At 38.5% G+C, this 23,151-nt stretch overlaps 1 protein-coding gene across 1 annotated transcript in view; it reads right to left on the bottom strand.

Annotated features, from left to right (window-relative positions):
- The window catches only part of ERICH1 (glutamate rich 1), a 74,152-nt gene that overhangs the window by 40,546 nt on the left and 10,455 nt on the right, over positions 1-23,151 (bottom strand). Inside the window, exons 2-3 of the mRNA XM_064710126.1 lie at positions 17,401-17,595; positions 3,737-3,871 (exon numbers count right to left, since the gene is read on the bottom strand). Coding sequence (XP_064566196.1) covers positions 3,737-3,871; positions 17,401-17,595 — 330 coding nt within the window. The remainder of the gene's footprint in view (positions 1-3,736; positions 3,872-17,400; positions 17,596-23,151) is intronic.

Genomic DNA, 23,151 nt, shown 5'->3' with positions numbered 1-23,151 from the left:
GGCTCTAAACCTGCTTAGCTTATTAGTTTCTCCTATACCTATCTCTTCTCCTGTCATGATGCTCTACCTTTTATCTAATTTATTGCTCTGTTTTCCTAGTGCTGTGCTTTCTCCGTGTGTTCTAGTGCTAGGCCTTTCTTTACATGCCTCTCATTCTATGTTTTAACTCATTACTTCTGGAGGCTATCTGCTTTAGGGCTTCACACATAAGAGATTACCTGAATTTTCTTCTCCCTTTTTGTTCAGAAGCTATTCTGGACATCATTAATTTCATCCTGACAACATCAACCGTAATGGAACAAGCAGTTTAAACAACAATAATAATAGAAAAACCCAAACATATTTTAGAGCTGATAAGAAATTATTTTATAATTTCAATTAACTTCAACTTCTAAACCATTTCTCAAAAGCAGCTGATATTGAAATACATACTTTAGTGACTGAATATTTCGGTCTTCCACACAGCAATTTACCACAAAGAAACATCAGCCATGGCACATCCATTTCTCTTGACGATCGTGTCATATTTGCTTTCTTTAATTTATTGAGAGGACACAGCAAATCACAGTGATGCATAACTGAAAAATTATAATCCTAAAATAGAGTCATATTATTTTCATGAGACAACAATGAAAATTTGGTAAACAATGAAATTAATTTTTGAGTCAGATTTTCTTAAATTGAATTTCCATATCATTAATTCCCCTTAGTTCTGGGCTAGAAAAGGATGACACAGGAACCTTTTCTTATCCAGTACATAAACAATATGCTTACATTTTTAGGAAACAGTGGAAGGTTACCTGTTGTCATATAAAATATATCATATAGATAGTATCAGGATTAAAACAATGCATACACCAAATCTCAGCTTCACTTTATGGAGCTGATCCTTTGGGAATACCTGGCACCATTCTAAACATAACAGATTTATTATATATATATATATATATATATATATATATATATATATATATATATATATATATATATATATATATATATATATATATATATATATATATATATATATATATATATATATATATATATATATATATATATATATATATATTATTCATACATACAGTCATCCATGCATCCTCTTTTTCCTTCAGTGTCAAAGGTTCTCATTAGAGCTTTCCTTTATCCCTTCAAAAAAGATCTAATACAACTAAACCTAGGTGAGCAAACTAAGTAATCCATAGTGTGTTTAAGATGTTCCTTTAACATTTTATGAGCACTACCTGAAATTACAGACTTTATCCTGCAATAGGTTTTATATGTATGCTTAAATGACATACACAAGTAAAGTGAACCATGTCCCCTCACCCTTGCAAGATTAGCACACATCTCCAATTGTGCAATCCTTATTTAGACAAAACAAATAAGGGTCTAAACTGCAGCAAGAAAGATCTATCAATAAAGGGTTGTGAAACACTACAGCAAGTAAAAAAGAGAATGTAACAAAAATCTCCCTATAAGGAGGTTTGAAAAAAATACTTAAGCAAATACCTGGTAAGAATAACATCTACAGTACAACATCAAACAAACCTTGCAAAAAGAGCCACAGATTAAATACCTTCACTTCAAATTTGTTTTTTCTTGATTCAATGATAAAGTGCAAAGCCAAATAACAAACCAATCCAAAAGTAAGTCTCCCAGAATTCCAGATCCTTTGTTAACTGTTTAAAAAGCAGCTAAAACCCAAAACTTACTCTTCCTGAACCGTGAAGCTGGGATCAGGTAAGAGCATTCTCCATCCAACAGTTAATGCTATCACTAAGCAACACCAGAAGTCTACTTACTATCATGGTTGAGTACACTGGTTTTGAAATACTACATGAAAATATTAAATCTAAAAAATGAGCAAATGAAGCCATTGTTCAATACTTCATCCACTGTAAAACCAGGCAGGTATTTATATGACTCTAAAAAGAGACAATATAACCCAACCCTAAATTCTGTTCTGCTTAACTGCTTTGCAATGTATCTAACATCTAATTATGTATAATACTATATCACTGCAACATCTAATATGCACCACACATAATCTGATTTATTCATACATTTTAAACAGCAGCTGAGTAAATTTGCCACAAAAATTCCATGCTAATGTTGTAAGGATATTTCTGCAGTGTTCAGTATCTATGCCAGTGTTTTATTTAAAAGCAGCTTAAATCCCTGCATAAAACTGAATTTACCTACAAAGTACTATAAGACTTAATTTAGTCTTATCAGCAAAACACAGAAGAGGAAGCATTCCTCTAATATCTGAAAGGAAAGTACATGAAACAATAGACAGAAATTATATGGCATGGAAAGAGAGAAAAGATGCTTCAAGATCAGAATAAGCAGCTTGAATCTGACATGCTGGGAAAGAGAAACCCAGTGAACTGTCCAAAGACAGTTCTACAACTAAACAGAGTTAAGGGTAACCTAGAAACAGCTTCTGGATTACAAACATGAATCCTATGTAACTGAGAAGAGCACAACCTAGAAGCTCTAAATTAAACATCTTTCCATTCATAATCCAAAAACTATGATTCAAGATATCAAGATCTACTCTTATGTTACTCTGATAAAGTTACTTCTTTGTCACTTAAAAATGGTCTTTAAACCACTGCACACCAAGGAAGAACATTCTTGACATGCCCTTATTCATCCTGTATTTTGCTTCAGTCCCTTAAGCTACTTTGGTAGCTTTACTTCTACTCAGACTCTGACTGGAGCTCAGAACAGACTATAGACCAAATTTCCAAGCTCAAAATTCACCCCTGTGGGTACTGTTTGCAAAGACAAGCAGAATTTGCCTTTCTATATCTGCAAGTTATATCCCAGGTTTTCCTTGCATTTAAGGCAATCTCCAGGCTGAAACTGACACTGTAGTTTAATAACTGCTGCTTATCAGGTGTTTCACTTCAGCTGCCTTACCTGGGTATCTTCTTTGCTATAGAATTGGCTAGTGGCCAATGACAGTGGTACACAATTCTGGACAAACATATCCACAGGAACACAGCAATTGAAAAAACTAAATTCATTTGACTTGTCTAAACTTGGCACTTCTTTCTAAAGGCAGACAGAATCAACTGAATTCTGGCAATGTCATTCAGAAAACCATGTATTTAACTGAGGTCAACTTAGAACCCACTTTACAGATTCTGTGCTTCTTCTCTTGTATCCTTTGACAACATCAAATATTGTTTCTGAAGTTATATGGTCACAGTTTCTCACCAGAAAGCTTTTCAACCTTAAAGGATTGATACATCCCCCCCTACCAACTCCAATGATGAACACCTGTTCTGAGAGAGGCAAATTTGAAAGATTGTTAAGCCTTACTGAATTCCTCAAAACATCAAGGGTAGACATAGTAAGACAGTTTTATCTAACATTCATCCTTGAAAATAATTTGACTGTGAGCAGGTATAATATGAGTACACATGTCACTTGAGTGGGAGGAGCTAAAGACTTTGTCCTAAGTTAGGTTCTACATAACTTAATAAGATCTCTGGCACTTCATGGCTATCACCAAACGCTGAATCCAGTCTAGAAACCCCAAACGATGGAAATGAAGCCATAGGGAAGCACATCCTCATTGTGCTTACATTGCAAAACAGTGACACCCACTGGCAGCAACAGTTTAAATGCTTTATTGTTGCAGTTTGAATCTACTTGATAAGAGCTGCTAAGAAGTTTCCCTTCTGAAAAATTAATTACAGTAACAACCATGCAACCTTACCTGTTGAGTCAGCACTACTGCCAGAGTTTTCAGAAACTGCATTACTAAGAGCATCTGGAGTAACTGCAACATAACCCTCTGGAGGAAGATCCACTGTGTAAACTCTTCTTGGAGACATAACTGTAGCATCCTTATCTACAAAAAAGAAAATCCAAAGTATCTGGCTCAATATTGGTCTCACTACAGATTTTCTGAAGTTTTTCCAACTACAGCAATAAGTGATCTTGAAAATCCTTACAGAAGGTCAGCTGAGGAACACAGAAATTATCCTATGACCAAGAAAACTGCATCAAATTTCATTGCATCTACAAATAATCAAACACTCCGTGGGTTAGTTCTTTATATCAGAAGCATTTTTTTTTTCTATTGTATCAGAAAAATAAATCTTCTCCTCTATCTTCAAAAGAAGCTTCCACTTACAGTGATATTTTAAGAGAGACTAAACATTTTTCCCCTATTCAGCATGAGCACACTATTTCTTTAAGAACTGCTTCACAAAAGATGGAGGGAGGGAGGGAGGGATGGATGGATGGATGGATGGATGCTTATTAGGAAGTGACAGAAGCAACAGAAAAAGAATCACAAACTGTGGTTTGCCCATTTGCACACTGTTTAGTCACAGCCTATACTTCTCTGAAGGGCAAAGATAAAGGAAGTTTCAAAGTCACACTTGACTAAGCCTCAGCAGTGCCTGCCCCAGAGGACTCACCTCCTCATCCTGCTCTACTTCTTTCTGGGCCAGGAGGGGAAGTGCCAGCTTTCCAACTATTTCACGGCATAGGAAACTATTTGTGTTGATGGTAGCAGTCTGTTTGTGCATGATTTGTTTCCCCTTTGAAAGGTATTTAAAAGTAGCTGTAAGAGCAGCAGTAGAAACCTCATTTGTTCACCAGACAAGAAGTGACAGACACATCTCCGCTCCGTTCACACCAAGTCAGACTATTTCTGCACAGAGTAGTGACAACAACAAAGATCAACCACAGTGAGAAAAAACCTTTCCAGAAGGCCAGGATTTCAGGTGTCTCCAGATGTTGCAACGTAGTTTTAGATGGCTCAGTGTGAAGTTTTTTTAATTTTGGATTGTTGGGCTTCTTTGGTTGTGTTTGTTGTAGTTTTGTTGGGTTTTTTAACACTCAGCCAGCACAGACACAGCACTAGCCTTCCCTTTTTGGGGGCAATTTGTCTCTTTAAAACACAGAGCTAGCTGTTAAAATGATATACAATAAAAACATTTCTGGCAGGTGGACACAATCAACCTCCTTACACCACAAACTCGTTTGAAGGTCCCAGATGATCCAAGTCGATCACTGAGGTGTAGATATGTGCAACTGTGGTTGGACTAACTCCTAGATATTTAAAATGGGGTTGCATCTGATAGATCCCTAATGAGAATTACTTCTATATTTCTAATGTGGAATTTAACTATGCACTGACATTTCTCAGACAGCCTACTTTAAAAACAAATATTAATTTCTGAGCATTCAAAGTACTTCTGAAAACAACACTACTGTTTTCATCATGAGGGAATAAATTTGTTTTGAAAACACATTAGAATAATATCATCTTTTTCTAGAATTAGCCAGAAAGTTTCCAGTATTGATAATACTTACTTAGAGGGATAATAAAGGGAAAGAAATAAATAATAGAGAACGATGAAGAGCAACTGTGCATTTTGGAAAAAATCCATTAAAAATTAACATGGGATAATTCTTCAGCAGATCCTTTCCACGTAGATGATGCCAAATCATTGAACTAGAAGTACCTGCATTGACTTTTTTCTTTCCCATTCAGGTTGATTAATGATGAACTGCTAATTAGTGACAGTTTAAAATTATAAGGATGTATAAATGTTTAAGTTATTCCCTTCTGAAGGATTTCAAGTTTCCCTTTTTTTTCCATTTTTATTTAGGTTTTGTAAAACAAAGATGATCAGGAAAACCCTAAACTTAATTTACAATAGCCTTAAAAAATTCAAATCTTTTAATCATATAAGCAGTAACTATATTGAGATAATAACCTTCCAGACAAAATAGTTACACATAACAGAATTTGAGGAACCATCTGTAACAACAATCCTACAAGGAAGAACAGTTACAAATCCTTCTATGGAAATGAATGATGACTCAAGACTATATTTTTTATTTTACCTCTTTAAATGGGAATCTCCAAATTACATATTTATTCACACCAGCTGCATCTTTAAGAAGCTTGCAAGCTCATAAATCAAGAATTAATCTTCGCTAATCTAGTGCAAGTGTGTTAAACCAAACTGCTACCATATCTACATCTGGATTTTTGTAGCCTGGGGCCAGAGTCTCCTTGAGCCAAGAAGAGATGTGTCGGTCAAACAAAGTCAAACATTGCTGCAAAGAAAATGGCTGAGCTTATAAAACTGTGACATAACGAGTGTTTTTTGATTAACAAAATTAACAGATATTAGAGATACTTAAGAATCCTCCCCTTTTACTAGTTAGAAGTAATTAATCCCATTTCTGAAGTTTTATTTTATGGGGGAAAAAAAGCTCCAATAGCTAAAGGTCATTTACAATGCCCCCAAAAGAGTAAACATTTTTCTTTAAGGCAAACCAAGAATACAGAATAAGTGCTTTCAAACTCTCTAGCTTCTATTCATGTTCCCCACACAGGGATCCACAGCATGTAACTCAGTGTGGTGGTTTGTGCACAGAGTAGGGACAGGCATCCTACACCACGCCATTACCAACATTACATCTCCAAGCACGTTAGTTGCTTGGCCAGCTATGTTATCTCTTACTATCTTACTACAAACCAGTATCAGATCTTTTTAGAAGGAGCTGAAGGTAAAGCTTCCAGCCATACAGAATTGTCAACTGCCCAGTCAGTCAGTCATCTCAGGTAGCCTCTGCATTTTGTTAAGTTTATTTTTCAGCATCTTTAAACTATCCCCTACTCACAGCTCAGAATGGTGGCACTTAGCACTAGCACAGTTTCCAGGCTGCCGGAACACCAAGCATGGTTAGGCACACCTCAGACACAGACACAGCCAGAGCACAGGTTCATAGTCTGGGTCCTCAGCCTGCTGTAAGACTAAACCTTGGACAGAGACTGAATCACTTTGAGGTTCTGGGCTGGGTTGGCCCTGGCTGGCAGCCCAACACCAGATACTCATTCTCCCCTCAGCAGGCTGAGGCTGGGCTGGCTTACAATGGGGTGAACAGGACTAAGACAGCTCATGGGTCAACAGCAAGGAGACCACAACTACAAAAATCTTTCCTCAATGGCTCTTTTCACTCCCAACTTCACCCCTATTTCTTCTCACTGCAGGTCATACCCAGTTCCTTCAGAGAGAAAGAGCAGTACAAGGAGGTGGGGGTAATGTTTCAAAGTTTCTGCTGTTCCTTACTTTTCCCCCACAGGGGCTTTCCATGGGCTGCCATCCTTCAGGAATATTTACTCAACAACAGAGTACCTTCTCCTCCTCTGACCCTAGGGTTTCCACTGTTGCCACTCCTTTTAGTTCTTTCCTGCCTTGGGATTGTTTTCTCATTTCTTAAAGAAGTGTCCCCTGGGTGCCCCTGCCTCAGCTGTGGGCTCAGCTGTGCCCTGCAGTGGGTGGGCTGGAACTGGCTGTGCCCAGCACAGGGCATCCCCGGCCTCCCCTCAAAGAAGTCCCACTGCCAGTGACTGGACACCAGGACCCTGTAAAGTTTTTCAATCAAGACAAAAACTTGTCTTACCTGTGAAATGCTTCTTTGCAACTCAAAAAGCTTTGAAAACTCACTCAAGTTAAGTTCCCACAAGGCAGAACTCTTAAGAGCAAACAGGGAACCCAAGTCAAGCTAGAAAATCCTGCAGCTCCCCCTCCTCCCCCAAACAACAACGTAAGTTAGCCCAATCTTAGCAAGATTGTGATCTTTTCCACAAAATTACCCCCCTTGGAAACACCCAGTTATCACTTTTCCAAACAGATGGAAAAAGTTCATCCCCAAAAATAGGTCTTTATAGAAAAGCAGTGTCCCAGTTCTGGCCAGGACAGTTAATTATGTTTTACAGCAGCCAGGTGCAGTGGCACATGCCTGTAGTCACAAGCTGCTGGGTAGCCTGAGCCCACCTGAGTACTTGAACCAGGAGCTGTGGGCTGCCCAGAGGACATGGCCAACACACCAGTGTTACTCAGTACCACCTTAGGTCACTTCCAAGGGCTCTTGCTTCCAAGAAAGAAGCTCCTTTCCAGTCACAGGGAATGCCTGTCAGGCAGAAGAGCTGTTTGTCATTGTTTTTCAGTGTCCTGGGCTGGGGTGAACATTTTGCACGTCAATCACCCTCTCTTTGTACATTATTGTTATTAGCATTGTTGCTGTTACTGTTTGTTTTCTTATCTCATTGCTGTTTCCAGTAAACTGTTCTTTTCAGCGATGACCTCTGCCTTTTGTCTCCCAGTGGAGAAGGAGAGGGGAGCAGCTGATGGTTTTCTTTTTAGTGGGAGTACTAAATTTGCGAGTACCACTCCTAAACCATCCTACACAGGAAATGAGGAATTGATGCTGAATCAAATATGAGATCTGAGTAGTTCAGTGTCATATCCTCTACAAAAGTCATTATTGGTAGTAGGCATTTTCTGTGCAGTGTTACAGTACATATGACCAGACAAAAATAAGTCTTGAATGAGGTCTGTTATTTCCCTTAAAAAATTTTGTATTAAAGTATGATTTTACTTAGTATGTAAGCTAGAATATGACCCTATTATAGCTATTCCTCATTTTTATTGCATACAAGTGAGACTATGACCCCAAAACTCTTACAATTCCCAAGGAACATAAAGACCTCATTATCTGTACACAATAACTTTCCCTTCATTGACTAGCAGGACAAGCATCTATGAAGAAAGGATTCAAATCCTGGGCAAGAGTCGTCTCCTTCAAAAAACCTCATAAACTGAAGTGTACCAAAGGAGGTATCAGTGACTATCTGTACATACCTTCAGTGTCCTCCTGAACTACAGTACAGAAAAATAAATACTTTTCCCGTTGATCAATGTAAATACATCAAAACACCCTTCAATTGCATGTACAGTTCCAGTGAACCTAAATACCTACCCACTCCTCAATGTATACTCATTTTTGTTCAGACAATACCCAAGTTCCTGGACATCAAGCTATTTCACTCTACAAGGTACAATAAAGTAACCTCAGGGACACGAGGTGCTACATTACGTACAAACAACCTCAGTTCCCAGGCTGACTTAGCACACAAGCGGTCCACACTACTACAAAGACCTTACCTCATTATCCTTACTAAATTGCAATAAACAAGAGCAGTCACTCAGACCACTTCTTGACAGAAGATGAAATATATATTCCTTCCAAAGATTCTCCATATTTTTCTAAATACAAAAAAAAAGTTTTCTGAATGAATTTCAGATAGCCAGTTATCTCAAATACTGTGCTTTTACTGTCATATATTTCATTAGCATCAATACATGTAACAGAATGCTGAAGAAGCTTGTTCTTCTGCAAAGTTCAGAGCTGTGAAATTTTTTAATTCTGAAGATGTCTGGTATTCTTTATGGAAGGACAAATTCCCCTCTTTGTCAAATAAAATGTCAAAATTTAAAGTTCTATTCTAAATTACACAATTATATACATTTAAGCAATAAAGTGATAAAAGACAAGTCTTTTAATTTAAGAGGTACATGTCCTCTGGCTCAGAGAATCCTTAAGCAGCAACTGTTGGAGAACATTGTGGGGAAGTAGTACAATACACTTATTCCAATCCTCTTTTTCAAATAGTGATGGTCACAACATTATGCAGACAGCAGTACTGAATTTTTCGATTGACCTTAATTTCTGATACTTTATTCAGTTATGTTTACACAAAATCAAGTCCACTATCCTTTGATATTCAAGCAAAGCATGTTTTCACTGAATTCCCACGGTGTTATTTTTTAGAGTCCTAGCCATATTACAGACAACTGCTCCCAGTTCTTAAGGTGTATACCACTTGTGCCCTGCAGCAGCTGAAACTCAAGCTAGTGCATAACTACTTCCCTTCTGACACTCCACATTCCCAGAAATTCTTCAGTTCATTGAAAAGAGAAAGTGTAGATTACAGAGGATACTAGACAAGAGCACTGAAAGAAGAAAATGAAATGAGAAAATCCTCAGAAGTACTTCCTCATCATGGTGTTTTCCTTCCACTACTCAAAAACCAAAAACTTCAAAAGGAAACTGAGGTCAATAAACTGAGGCAGACATTTTCTGTCACAGAGAAAAAACTGATTAAGTACAAATCCTTCTTACTCTTGTTCTCACTCATGATTTGGGGAAGATTCTTTTGCTTTTTACCTATGAACCATTAAAATATCTACATTTCCTTGGAAAAAGTAACGAAAACTAAGCATAAAACAAAGTGAGACTGAAGCATGGAAAAACCACTGATCGAGGAAAACGAGAAACAGAACACATTTCAGATGTGAATCTGACTACAAGCAGATGGTAGAATTAAAATTTTGCTGTTATCTGTTTTCTGAAAGTTGAATATAGCAGGTAATGATGAAACAAATTATACAGCTAAAGGGTATATGTGTCCCAAATATGCCTTGGTATATGACTATATGCAATATTTCGATTAGATGTTGAAGATTTCTAGCTGTAGAAGCAGGAACATAAAGTTATCTTAATGCTATGCTAGTACCCAGCTCAATTACTTCTCCTGCTGCAGATCTTCTTTGTTCAACACACTTCTCAAAAGCCAAATATATCCCTGTTAATCAATCCTTTAAAAAAAAATAAATGCAACAACATTGAATCTAAAAGGCCATGCCTAAGTTGCAATTATTTAATTATCCTCACTGATGAAGTCATTATGTCATTACTGGAATGTACCTGAAACAAGACAAGAAAATAAATAGATGTGCTCATAAAAGTAAAAGCATACAAAATTTAAAGTTTAAAAGCTTTTGCACCTCTAAACTCACATTTTCTATTCCATAATTAGAAGTTATTGGTAACAGTCCCTTCTCATCTGTGTAAAAAACAAGGCAAAGCACAAAATATTATTGAAAAGTATTTGCTCAGAACATAGTTCAGTACCAATCTCACATTATAAACATTTCCACTTTTCAAATTGTTAGAAGGTAGAGTTGATAGGAAACACAAGTAGAAAGTAAACTTGTGCAACAGCAGAAAATATGGGATTTGACTCTGAATAACTATGATTTTGACAATAGCAGTGTAAGTGATAAACTCCCCAGTGTAAACTGGAGCAGGCTGTGTGAGACAACCTGTCCTGTCACCAATGCACTGAGCATGATTTCAAACAAGGAGGCGAGGTGGACAGCAGGAATGCTAACACACAATTATTACACTGCAGTTTGATTCAATTCAGTACTATCAGCCATCTCTAGGTGAAACAAGGCTATTTTAGCAAGTTCTTCAACAAGCCATTTTTCTGTTTCCTTTACCATGATAATTAGTTTTCCTGCAGTTTATTAACACTTAGAACTAAAGCTGGCATTTTCTCCTCTATGTAGGTGACTGTTACACACTGTTAGATGAGCTACTGACAGAGCTCAGTCAGAAGCTCACAGAAGCCTCACAGAGACCAGCAGCTCTCCCTATGACAGCTAAGCTGCTTGCAATGAGCATGTAGAAGAGGAGGAGTTAGCACATATACATGAGAACACTGGAAAAGGAAGGAATCTGTCAATCAGCAGCAAACAACCCCTCCAAAACCCAGAAAAGCATTGCTATAGGAACTGAAGACAAGAGAACTGTTTCTGTCACAAACAGAAGTTACAGATATTATACACACAGCCCACTCAGTCTGAACAGAGAAAAAGGTGGTTTTTTTCCTTTTTGTTTTGTTTGCTTTTGTTGTGGGATTTTGGATTGGTTGGGTTTTTTAGGCTGGGTTTTGGAATTTTTCTTCCCTTCTCCCCTAAACCCCAGATTTCTACACACCCCTAAAGCACATAGCTATACTGGCTTGTAAAACTGGCTGGGCACCACTTTTACCAGAGCCACCAGGGGTTGGTATCTTCAGCCAAATACTCAACTCCTGCATACATCTGTCCCATTTGCACAGCACAATAGCACTGTAACATACCATGCAATGAGAGAATTTTTAAACCCTTGAGAAAAGACTGTAAGAGTGTGTGACAACACTTTATTGTACAATAATTATAATCTCCATTGCTCTTTAACTTATTCACAATAGACAGCTTTTCAAAGTAATTAACTAAAGCAAAGCTGAATTGTTTAACAAGTCTCGAAAGTTGTTTATTGCATTAAGTACTGCTAGAATTTAATTTCTCAACCATAAGCACTTCATCAATTTGATCAACTAAAAGGCAGGGCAGTTCATGCATATTTTTTAGACAAGTTTTGTCTCCTAGGCATTTCTGTCACTAGCTTAAGTTTTCTACAGTAAAATGGCTGCAGGAAGACAGGATTTGTATGAGGAAGGACACAGGTCCTGGTGTCCTAGCAATGATTCAAATGCAGTACACTGTCAGCATCAATAACTTCAGTGGAACAAATAAGGAGAACACAAAATAATCACACAGCTGTACTGAATTTTGACACGAATTCCTCACAGAGGATAACAGTGCTGGGATAGGTCACATTTGATAAGACATTCACATTTTTATTTAATTAATAAGTAGTCAATTGTGTTTTGTCCATTTATATAGCATAACATGGATTCCAGCTTTTTTAGAAAACTAAAACCTATTACTAGCAACAGCTTTGTAACATTCCTCACTATTTCTTACTTAAATGAATGAAGGAGAAGGAAAGTTTAAGTTATCTCCACAAGATCCAAAACTCTGGCTAGGCTCTCTGCATTTCAAATTCCCTTTTCAGAATTAGGGAAAAAGCAAAAATCAAAAGTGGCACAACACAATTTATACTAACATATATTTAGCTTGAATGCAATTATCCTTCTTCAGCAACTCTGAAATGTTCATTTTTATAAGGAAGATGCTAAATATTGATCAGTAAATTCCAAGTCTTATAAAAAGTAGTTATAATTCTGACCAAGAAAAAGGTCAGAGACTAAGGAGGCCATTTCCTCATACTAGGAAAGGCTGAGGGAGCCTCCAGAAAAGATGTCTGAGAGGGGACCTCATCAATGTGTGTCAGTATCTAAAGCATGGGGTGTCCAGAGAACATTTCCAGGCTCTTCTTGGTGGTGTCAAGCAATAGGACAAGAGGCAATGGGCAGCAGCTGATGCACAGGAAGTCCCACCTGAAGATGAGGAAGAACTTCTTTACTGTGTGGGTGACCAGGCACTGGAACAGACTGCCCAGAGAGGCTGTGAAATCCTGGGCCTTGTGCTCTAGGATGACCCTGCTTGCAGGGAGGCTGGGCCATATGACCCACTGTGGTCCCTTCCAACCTGACCCATTCTGTGCCAATTCCACAATTAACAAATCTCTCGTTAGAAGCATGCATGCTGCTTTTGAATATATACTAAAAAGCTATTAGAAATAATTACTGAGGTTTTAAAATACCAACAAAAAAATAAAGAAATCACAGAATTGCAAATCTCATGACTTCACTATATTAATCCTGGTTGCAAGCAGACCTGGCCCTAACGAAGGTCAAAAACTAACAAAACCTTGGGACAGAATTTAGCCAAAGCCCATAACCACGTGAGCAATTTCTATTTTGAAATGCTCAGTCTTTTCCCAGATACTTTTTTTTCTGTGATACAGCAAGTTTTAAAGTATTTTTAAGGCAGCATATTCACAAAATATCCTTAGTTAAGGGAAAATTTCTCTTATTATAGGAGCTTTCAGCTCTCCATTTGCTCTTTTAATGCTTTGCCTTTCACAAGAATCAGGTTCACTACTTGCGTGGAACTTTAAAATGGCTTAAGGTAATAAAGATGTAATCTAGACCCTCTTTAATTTTATGCTGAAGTAAGAAAAACATCTTTTACTACATCTTTTGAAATTAAAAATTATTGCTCTTGCAACAGATGAATCAAGTTCCTCAAGGGGGGAAATATTTAGAAAGTCTTTTCTAATTGTTCTGGGGGATAGGAATTCCTACTTTGGTTACAAGCATTTTCTTACTAAATATTTTGGTACAAAAGGGAAAAAACTTTTTAGGACAACTATAATCCAAAGGGAAGGTGTATCTTACTATCTATGCCCTAGAACTAAAATTCGGCACACAGGCAAGTGCTTTGTTTTGGTTTGGGTGGTAAGATTTTTGGTTGGCCGTTTTTGGTTTTTTTTTGGGGGGGGGTTGTATTTGTCTGTGGTTTTTTTTGTTGTGGTTGGTTTGTTTTTAAAAAATACAAAATTTCTCTTTTCAAGCAAAAAGATATGACTACTCTTCTTCTTTGGGGTCCAGAAGAAGCATGACATCTCTGCATGTTTTCTCCATGCCTAACAACTACCACCTTCCTGAAGAAAACACAAATACCATTCAAAAGGCCTCTCTACAGTTACAAAGGTTAGTGTCCCTCAGAATTTGCTTTCCAACTCTAGTTATTCCTGACCTTATTGTAAGCTTTGGTTCCAGAACTATGTGAGGAGCTTTATGGGATAACCCCTTCTGATACCAAACTGTTAATTATCCAAAATTAAATGAGAACCAACCACTAACATAGGTCCTGACGTTCCATCTTCTTAAGCATCTGAACTTCAATCTGATCTCAAAAAAGGCAAATATTGTATGTAAAGGCAAATATTTACAGGCTATAAAAGTATGATCTTAAAAGCCTGCATCTAGAAAGACAATAGAGATACGCCCATAAAACTTCAAGGCAATGCTGCAAACTGCATTCCAATAAAGATCAGAATATCACAGGTGGAAGGTGGTGCGGCAGTTTAGCTCACACAAATTTTGGTTATGGTATTTTCACAACCTGAGAGTAACTGTTAAAGGCAAAGAAGGACCTTGTGATGAGTTTTACAGTAAAATCTGTTATTTAATGCTAGAAAATACTTAAGACTAACTCAGTTTATTTTAAAAGAAATCCTCAACCTTTTATTGCTACTAAAAATGATCTAGTGTCATTTTGTAAGACTGAAATAATAAATTTTCAAACTAGTAAAGAGTTAGTATCTACAAAAAACCAAATTCCTTATTTTCACTGTTTCTTCCAATAAGTCATCTTTGACTACTGCTACTTAAATCATCAGCTTTCTTGTAGTTATGCCCATAATCTTTGGTCTGTAAGTAAGAAGTCACTTAAAACAGTTTATGATTAAAAAAAAAAATTCAATCAATGCTTTTATGTTTTTCTTTCACCAAGGCCACAGAGTTTATAGCTTAAGCCTTCTACCTATCTCTAAACATGTACTTTCAGTGTCCAATGCTATAAAATCACCACATGTAAATGCAAGAGTTTGTTAAATTTAAATGAAATCACAACCGGAAAAGAATGGTTGTGTGCTGGTTTCCCAGATGGGTAATTGATTTATCTTTTTTTCTTACGATTTTATCACTTCAAGGCTTTTTTTTAAGTACTTATATGCTGAACTTGAAACAAGACAGAACCCTTTCTTACTACTGTGGCATTTGCATGCCTTCAACAGATAACAAACTTAGTTATAGTTTGCTGTTAATTTCAAAAACAGCCTTGTTGCTCTGCTGTGAAAATCCTAAATATAAACCTGTTCTTTTTACTCCACGCTTCCTATCCCATAAGCTATATTTTCGCTGTATTAGGATACTGAATAAAAAGCCTTTCTTTCATTACACCTTGAAGAATATTGCAATAGGAATCAGGTATAAACAAATCAGAGGAGTTATAAATCACAAGGTAAAATAAATTCTCCCCCTCACCTCCCATTTCAGTGGGAGTTTTGCCCTAATTTATAAGGAATGGTATAGATTCTCTACAAACAATAAGAGTTTTAGCTTAAGAAATTACTCCATAGTTGGGTATAATTAGCTCAGCTTTATCATAGAGCAAAAAAATAGCCTGTTACTTACTTGTTTTGAAAGGACCATTAGTTACCAATGCTATCACATATCGTTGTACAGAATAAGTATAATGCTTTATCAACCTTTTGAAAATATGCTTTTCATTATTGACTACACAAAAGAAGTACCAGAAGTACTAATCTTGAAAACCAAATTGAGTATAAAACATATAGCACTACACAAGATGCAACCTTTTATTACAGTAATGGTGTGCTGGTTTTGGCTGGGGTAGAGTTAATTTTCTTCCCAGTGGCTGGTACAGGGCTGTGTTCTGGATTTGTGCTGAACAAAGGGTTGATAAGACAGAGATGATTTTGTTATTGCTGAGCAGGGCTTGCACAGAGCCAAAGCCTTTCCTCCTGTTTGTACTGCCACTCTGGTGAGGAACTTGGGGCTGAGTGGAAGGAGATACAGCTGGGACAGGTGACCCAAAGTGACCAGAAGGACATTTCAGACCAAGTGATGCACACACTGACACACAGAGTTGACATACTGGCTTGACCTCAGACCTGCCTTGTCACTATTAACTTGCTTGGTGTCAATGGACTGTTGGTGGAACCTGGTTACTGTGAACAGACCTTCTGCTCCTCTGCCAGGCACCGTGGCACTGCTTCCACAGTGATGACACAGCTCCTGTGCCTACCTTGTCCCAGCTAGCCTTCCTTCACCTTCCCTCTGCTGCTCTCCCAGACAATCTGAGCTCTGTCAGGCCTCCTGCCACATTTGCTTCATTTTCTGCATGTCAAAAGAAACCATTCTTGTGCTTTGAGAAGTTATTCTTGAAACAGCTCTTCAGAGCTGCTTTGCAATTCAGACTAATCCTCTCCTCAATCCTACCAAGCAGATCCCTGAACAAGACAAACATCTGTTATTATGTAGCACACAGTTCTAACCCTACTCATCATTCTGCTCACTTCTTTCTGGACATTACTCTCCTGCCCCAGACCACATCTACAACCAGTTCTTGCCTGTGAGCAAGTAAGGACAGCTGACCCTCTCCTCCAGAGGAAGATTTTATGCTCTTGTGAAACATACCCTTCTATTTCACGACAGTTTAACAGCCTTATAGTTATGGCAAAATCAGGTTTTAGGTGAATGCAAAGCAGTTCACTTTCATTCTATACTTGTGCAGAGCCTTTTACCCACAAGTAATACCACAGCTACCTCATTTTCCAGCTCCATCTTTTGGCATGCCATTCATATTCTACAACTTATTTGAAAAAAACAAGGACTTTTACTTATCTGTTCAAATATTCATGTGCCATGTTCATTGTATAAACACACACAACATAATGCTCTTTTCCAAGGGACTAATATGGTCTCTGAATTAATATTTGCCTTCCAATGGATCTGCATTCCCCATGGGGTTTCTGTTGCAGCATGAGGGCAGGGTCATTTATTCCCACCCATCTCCATCTGCATCTCTAACAGCTGAGCAGAGCTATACCAGCAGAAGTCATTTTATCACTATTTAAGAGACATTATATCAAAGACAGTTACAGCTTACACTGAACTTTCATAGTTGCTTTTGCTAAATGCTGCATCCAAGCACATACACCAAGAATATTTCTTGACTTTCATAGGACCTCAAGTGTTCCAGGTATTAAGTACCACTGGCCCTAGTACTCAAATCCATCTGTTGGTATCAGCAGATGAAAAAAACAACATACTATACAGTTCTGAAATAAAGCAGCTATATTTAAAAGCATATTATCAGAAAAATGACAACACAGTCTCACCTTGAAATGATTCGCAGGGTGTATTAGCTGATGTGCTAGCATCTGCTGATGAAATCTGGACATTATCCAAATTCTTTTCTTTAGATTTTGAGTGAGGATTTTCAAGAACCACCTCCTTTTCTCTACTTGAAGTCTGAACAAGAGAAGATGATGAAGTTTCACCATAGAGTCGTTTCAGTAGTTTCGCCAAGAACACTGCAGGATAAGAAAACTTTTTTTTTATATGAAGAAATGCAGTGTTTAAAAAATATTTTAAGACTTCAGAAACCCCAGCAACTAATTGATATAAGACAGTTCTCCTCATGTTCCACGGAAGTCTGTTTTGAGTAGTCTCTACCTCTCACAGGTGAAACTAAAAATAAATATATTTAAGTTCAAAACTTGAATTAGAAAAACAGTTTTAAAACACCCAAGTTCATTAGCAAGGTTACATTTAAAGTCTTCCATTTGACTACATTTTGGCAGTAAATTACAATACATTCACAGACTAAACACACATTAATTTTTAAAACAAGAATCTTTCCATGCAAGTGTCATAAGGCTGCTCAAAATGCAGGTCTCTGCTGGCACAGAGGCAGCGCAATTGAATTACTCATTAAAATCAGTAAGCTACAAGGATTTAATCACATAGAAAAACCAGGAGTAGACAGCAGCAGAAACACATGGTAACCAGTTATTTCTACAGAATAATCAGTATTCTTACACGCCTCTTCTTCTTATGGGCCCATTTCTGACGACACTGACAATCTGCTACAAGTTAGTCAAACGCAAGTATCATTCGATTAAAGAAATATATGCAAATAATCTGCTCATTAACAAAACCATTACCTTTGTATGTATACATGTACACTTCAACAACTTAAAAAGACACACTAAAGTATAAAGTATTACTAAAAGTTTTTATCTGTTGCAAAGCAACATCTCTGGTTTCATGAATTTTATGTGGTCAAGGGGACATGGCAGTATGTGGGGTGGGAAAAAAGACATCTGGAGAAAAATGTTATCTAAATCACAACCTCAGATTTAATATACATTCTGTGGACACTACACAAGCAACCTGCTGCAAATTCATAATAAAATAATTCTGCCAAGAGAAAAGAACTCTTCTTAAATTGTCATAAGAAGAACGCATCCCACTGATGCTTAGCAGAAAAATATTTTATAGTCCCGTAGCTTTTCAATAAATTACTTCCCAACTGAAAAAAAACCTTCATCCTTGAACCACCAGTCCTTGATAGACAAACTGGACCTCCAGTGTATCTTGGCAACTATGCTTTCTCATGTAAATGCTGAACTGCATGCTTTGCTATGGGCTATGATTACAGTTTCCAGACAGACAGACATGAACAAGTGACTGTGCATTTTCCTAAGGTTCCCTTGCCGGGTTAGTCTACAGCCAGAAATACAAAAATCCACAATGAGCCTCCTCTGCTAAAGAAAGTAGATGGAAATAACCAGCGTAATGAGACAAAGTTTACTGCCTTTTGCAGATCTCTGACTCTTAAACAAGTTATCCAAGAGGTTTATCCTGAATCCTTTCCCCAAGTGCTGCTGCTAACACTACAGCATTTTAATAAACTACAGTACAGCCATTACCAAATGTCATGGTTAAATGCCAATAGGCAGCCCAGCTGCTTGTTCACTTTCTCCCACATGGAATGGGGGAAAGAAGCAGAAAGATAGGATTGAGACCATTCATGGGTTGACATAAAGACAGTTTAACAGGTAAAGCAAAAGTCATGCACACAAGCACAACATGGAATTAATTCATCATTTCCCATGGGCAGGCAGTGTTCAGGGATCCCCAGGAAAGCAGGGCTCCATCACATACAATGCTGACTTGGGAAGACAAATGTGCCCCACTTCCTCCCAGCTCTGCATGCTGAGTATGGCACCATATGGTGGGGGACACCCCTTGGGTCAGCTGGGGTGAGTTGTCCCAGCTGTGTCCCCTCCCAATTCCTTGTGCACTCCCAGCCTCCTCGCTGGTGGGCTGGGGTGAGGAGCAGAAAAGACCTTGCCTCCATGTAAGCACTGCTTAACAACAACAAAAAGATCCCTGAGTCATCAACACTATTTTCACCACAAATACAGAAAACACATCACCACAGGAGCTGTTATGAAGAAAATTAACTCTAGCACATCCACAACCAGTACACACATTAACATTCAAGCACTTGTACTGAGGGAACTGTTCTTCCAAAGCAAATGATCACTGACATGCTGATAAATCTAAATATACAAATACATCTCCAAATCTGCTGAGAAGAGCAGCCTCCTCATAACTATACTGTATTTTGTGCTCTCCACCTTGAAATGTGATTTCCCTAGTCATCTTTCCCCCCAAATTACATCATCTTTTCCTTTCCATTTTTAAAATTGAGGGCCTATATTCATGCACACAATAGCATTGCTTCAGAAAGCAAGATGAGACGTGCTGAGATGCATTCATTCCTTCTAACTCCCATGGGGAGCTCTCCCCATCTTTAATACCTTTACTTGAGAAAGGAGGCTGATAGAATGCCTGCTTGGAGGGTACAAATGCTGAGGAGGTTATTCTTTCATGAAAATCTCTTTAGCTCAGAAAGAAGTATCTAGATCAGGAACAGTGACAGATTCACCAAAGCAACATCCACTTGGCTGGAGTTTTCAGCAGACACTGGAAGAAGCAGTAAGGTGTGGAGTGAGGGAGCTCTTCACTGCCTGCAAAGTTTTCACATTTGTGTCAGAGCATCTCAGCACTGACACAGGACATCTCTTAAGATAACTAGCAATTTCCAATAACCATAACAAAATAGAAGCGACAAGTGTGGACACACAGACATTACAAGGTCCTTACTGAAACCTGATGTATTTCAAGCCTTCTGAAGACAGCAGGAAGCAATGAATCCCAGCAGTTCACCTACTCAGGTCAATGAATAATCACAGAATCAGGTGAGTGGAAAGGGACCCACAAGGATCACTGAGTCCAAGTCCTGTCCCTGAAGAGCACCATCCTCAAGAGGCACATCATGTGCCCAAGAGCTTTGTCTAAACTATTCTTGAGCTCTGTCAGAACAGTTAGAACAGTGGTGCTGTGACCACTTCCCTGGGAAGCCTGCTCCAATGTCCAAACACTCTCTGGCTGAAGAACCTTTTCCTGATATCCAACCTAAACCTCCCCTGACACAACTTCAGGCCATTCCCTTGGGTCCTGTCATTGTCACCACAGAGATCAGGGTCTGCCCCTTCTCTTCCCCTCACAAGGAGTTGTAACTGCAATGAAGCTCCCCCTCAGTGTCCTGCAGGCTGAACAGACCGAAAACCCTCAGCTGCTCCTTGTATGGCTTCCCCTCAAGGTCCTTCACCATCTTTGTAGGTCACTTTTGAATGCTGTCTATAGCTTAATATCTTTCTTACATTGTGGTGTCCAAAACTGCCCCAGCACTCGAGGTGAGGCTGCCCCAGCTCGGAGCAGGCCAATCCCCTCCCCTGCCCTGCTGGCCATGCTCTCCCTGATGCCCCCAGGACAGGGCTGACCCTCCTGGCTGCCAGGGCACTGCTGGCCCATGTTCAGCTTGTCACTGACCAGGACCCTCAGGTGCCTTTCCCTGGCACTGCTTTATAGAATCTCACTCCCCACTCTGTCTGTACAGCCAGGGCTGCCCCATGCCAGGTGCCGAACGCAGCACTTGTTGAATTTCCTATGGTTGGTGATTGCCTGGCCCTCGGATCTGTTGAGGTCTCTGTGCTGGGCCCCCCTGCCCTAGAGGGAGTCAACAGCTCCTCCCAGTTTTTATTGTCTGCAGATTTGGTTAGTATGCCTAGAATCCCCAGAAAGTGCTGAAAAAACTGACTTATTTTGAACTGTTTGTAATCCTAAGTACATTCTAGTCTGAATAAAAAATAAAAATCTGCCTGCAGCCCAAAACCTGAACACAGTGGTTCTCAGTATAAGTGAACTAAGAAATTAGGCTCTGAGGAATACCCATTCTGCTATCCTCAGCAGCTTTACATGCTCCAAAGCAGCACTCTGCTTTGCAATTAACAGTCTCAGAACTGAGCTACCAAAACATTTTTCAGATGACAAAGGAAGCTCTTTCCAGAGAGTTTTATCACTGCAATTACTTGAAAAAAAAGGCATTGTGTGATATCCACAAGCATTGGCTCAATCATGGGAGAATGGTCTTGCCTGATGCTATGGAGCAGTTCTTGCCTATTGAAAACCTCTTCTTAACCTGGTGTCTCTGGTACTGTTCAGCATCAGAGATCAGTCCATTTGGTAAGAACTGCTCAGACCCTTAAAAATAACTACCCCTTAACAGAATATTAGCAATAAAGGAAATTCAAGCAAAAAATATCTACTACCAGAAATGTATCTTACCTATTAGTTTCAAAATGGAGTAAGCTTGCTCTCACCATAGCCATGGCATAGTCAATTTAATAACCATATGGTCATTTCTTAACAATGTTTTCCTGTCAACATAACTGATGGAGGGACAGTACAGGTTCATGTAGTCTTTTGATTCTGATTAGGCTTTTCATTTAATTTTAAAAGAAAAAAATAATTTTCCAGCTGAAAACATGCAACACTATTAAAACATTCCTACTGTGCAATGAGCTGAAGAAACACTAACACTTGACTTTCCAGGAACTCCTCAGTGACAAAAAGGAGGCAGTATTTTCAGACATGAGAACAAGCTGCAGTAGGTACCAAACAAGTTCTATGGCTAATTCTTGACAACTCACGTCTGGAAAGAGTGAATTACAAATACATCAGAAAATGGAAAAAGCACCAGGTGTCTACAGTTTGACATCACATAAAGAAAGCAAAGGGTAACTCCAAGAAATACAATGCAGAACACATGCCAGCTACTGATACAAATTGTCAACATCCATGACCCTTCTATTACTAATTTCGCGAGAAGAATAAGGAGCGTCCTTCAAATAAATGCATTTTTGACAGGTAGGTATTAAATTGACACCTTGACTGAATTAATATTACCTACATAACCAGACTATCCACAAACACACTGAAAGAGCACTGCAGATTTATGAATATTCTGGGGCTGGCAACAGGACTTACCATGACTCAAAACTCAGTTAGGACTGGACTGTAACAAAAGCACACTGAAGAACTAAACACATTAAGTTCAGAACATCAGAAATGTTCCTGTGCAGCAGAGCTTCCTCAAAACATTTCTGTGGAGAATGCTTGCCACATACTTTGGCTACTTGTCATCCATACTGCAAGTACCCCCACCACATTTCTCATTTGGTTGCCTCCTGCCTACTTAAGTGGAAGTTGGGCAGCAAGAACAAAATAAAATGGCATTGGGAGCACTGAACTCTGTGAAGCTTGCAAGTTGCCCTACTTGGTCTCTTTGTCTCTCCTACAAACAGAAGCTTTCCAAAAATGGAAGAATCAGGAACTTCTCTAAAACCATCCCATGTGCAAGATGTGCTAATATGCTATTTCTGCTACAGCAGAAGGAAAGATAGTACAGCAGAATGGAAAAGGATGGAAAGAGCAGACAGAATGATAATCCTCATGCAGAACATATGGACAAGGCTTCATTAAAATGTTCAGTTCATCTCGGTTAGTGAAGAATTGCTCTCCAATATTCAAATGGATTTAAATCCTTGAAGTCTCTTTTATCATGCAAGTACCACATCTCCTATGGAGGGCACAACAGGACAGTTACTTTATAACATGATCATAAAAATGACAGAACTGTTAAGGCTGGAAGGGACCTCCAGACATCACCCAGT

This window comes from Zonotrichia leucophrys, chromosome 3, assembly GCF_028769735.1.
Source record: "Zonotrichia leucophrys gambelii isolate GWCS_2022_RI chromosome 3, RI_Zleu_2.0, whole genome shotgun sequence".
Taxonomy (NCBI): Eukaryota; Metazoa; Chordata; class Aves; order Passeriformes; family Passerellidae; genus Zonotrichia; species Zonotrichia leucophrys.
The sequence above is the reverse complement of the archived record's forward strand: the minus strand, read 5'-3'. Positions and strand labels throughout refer to the sequence as shown.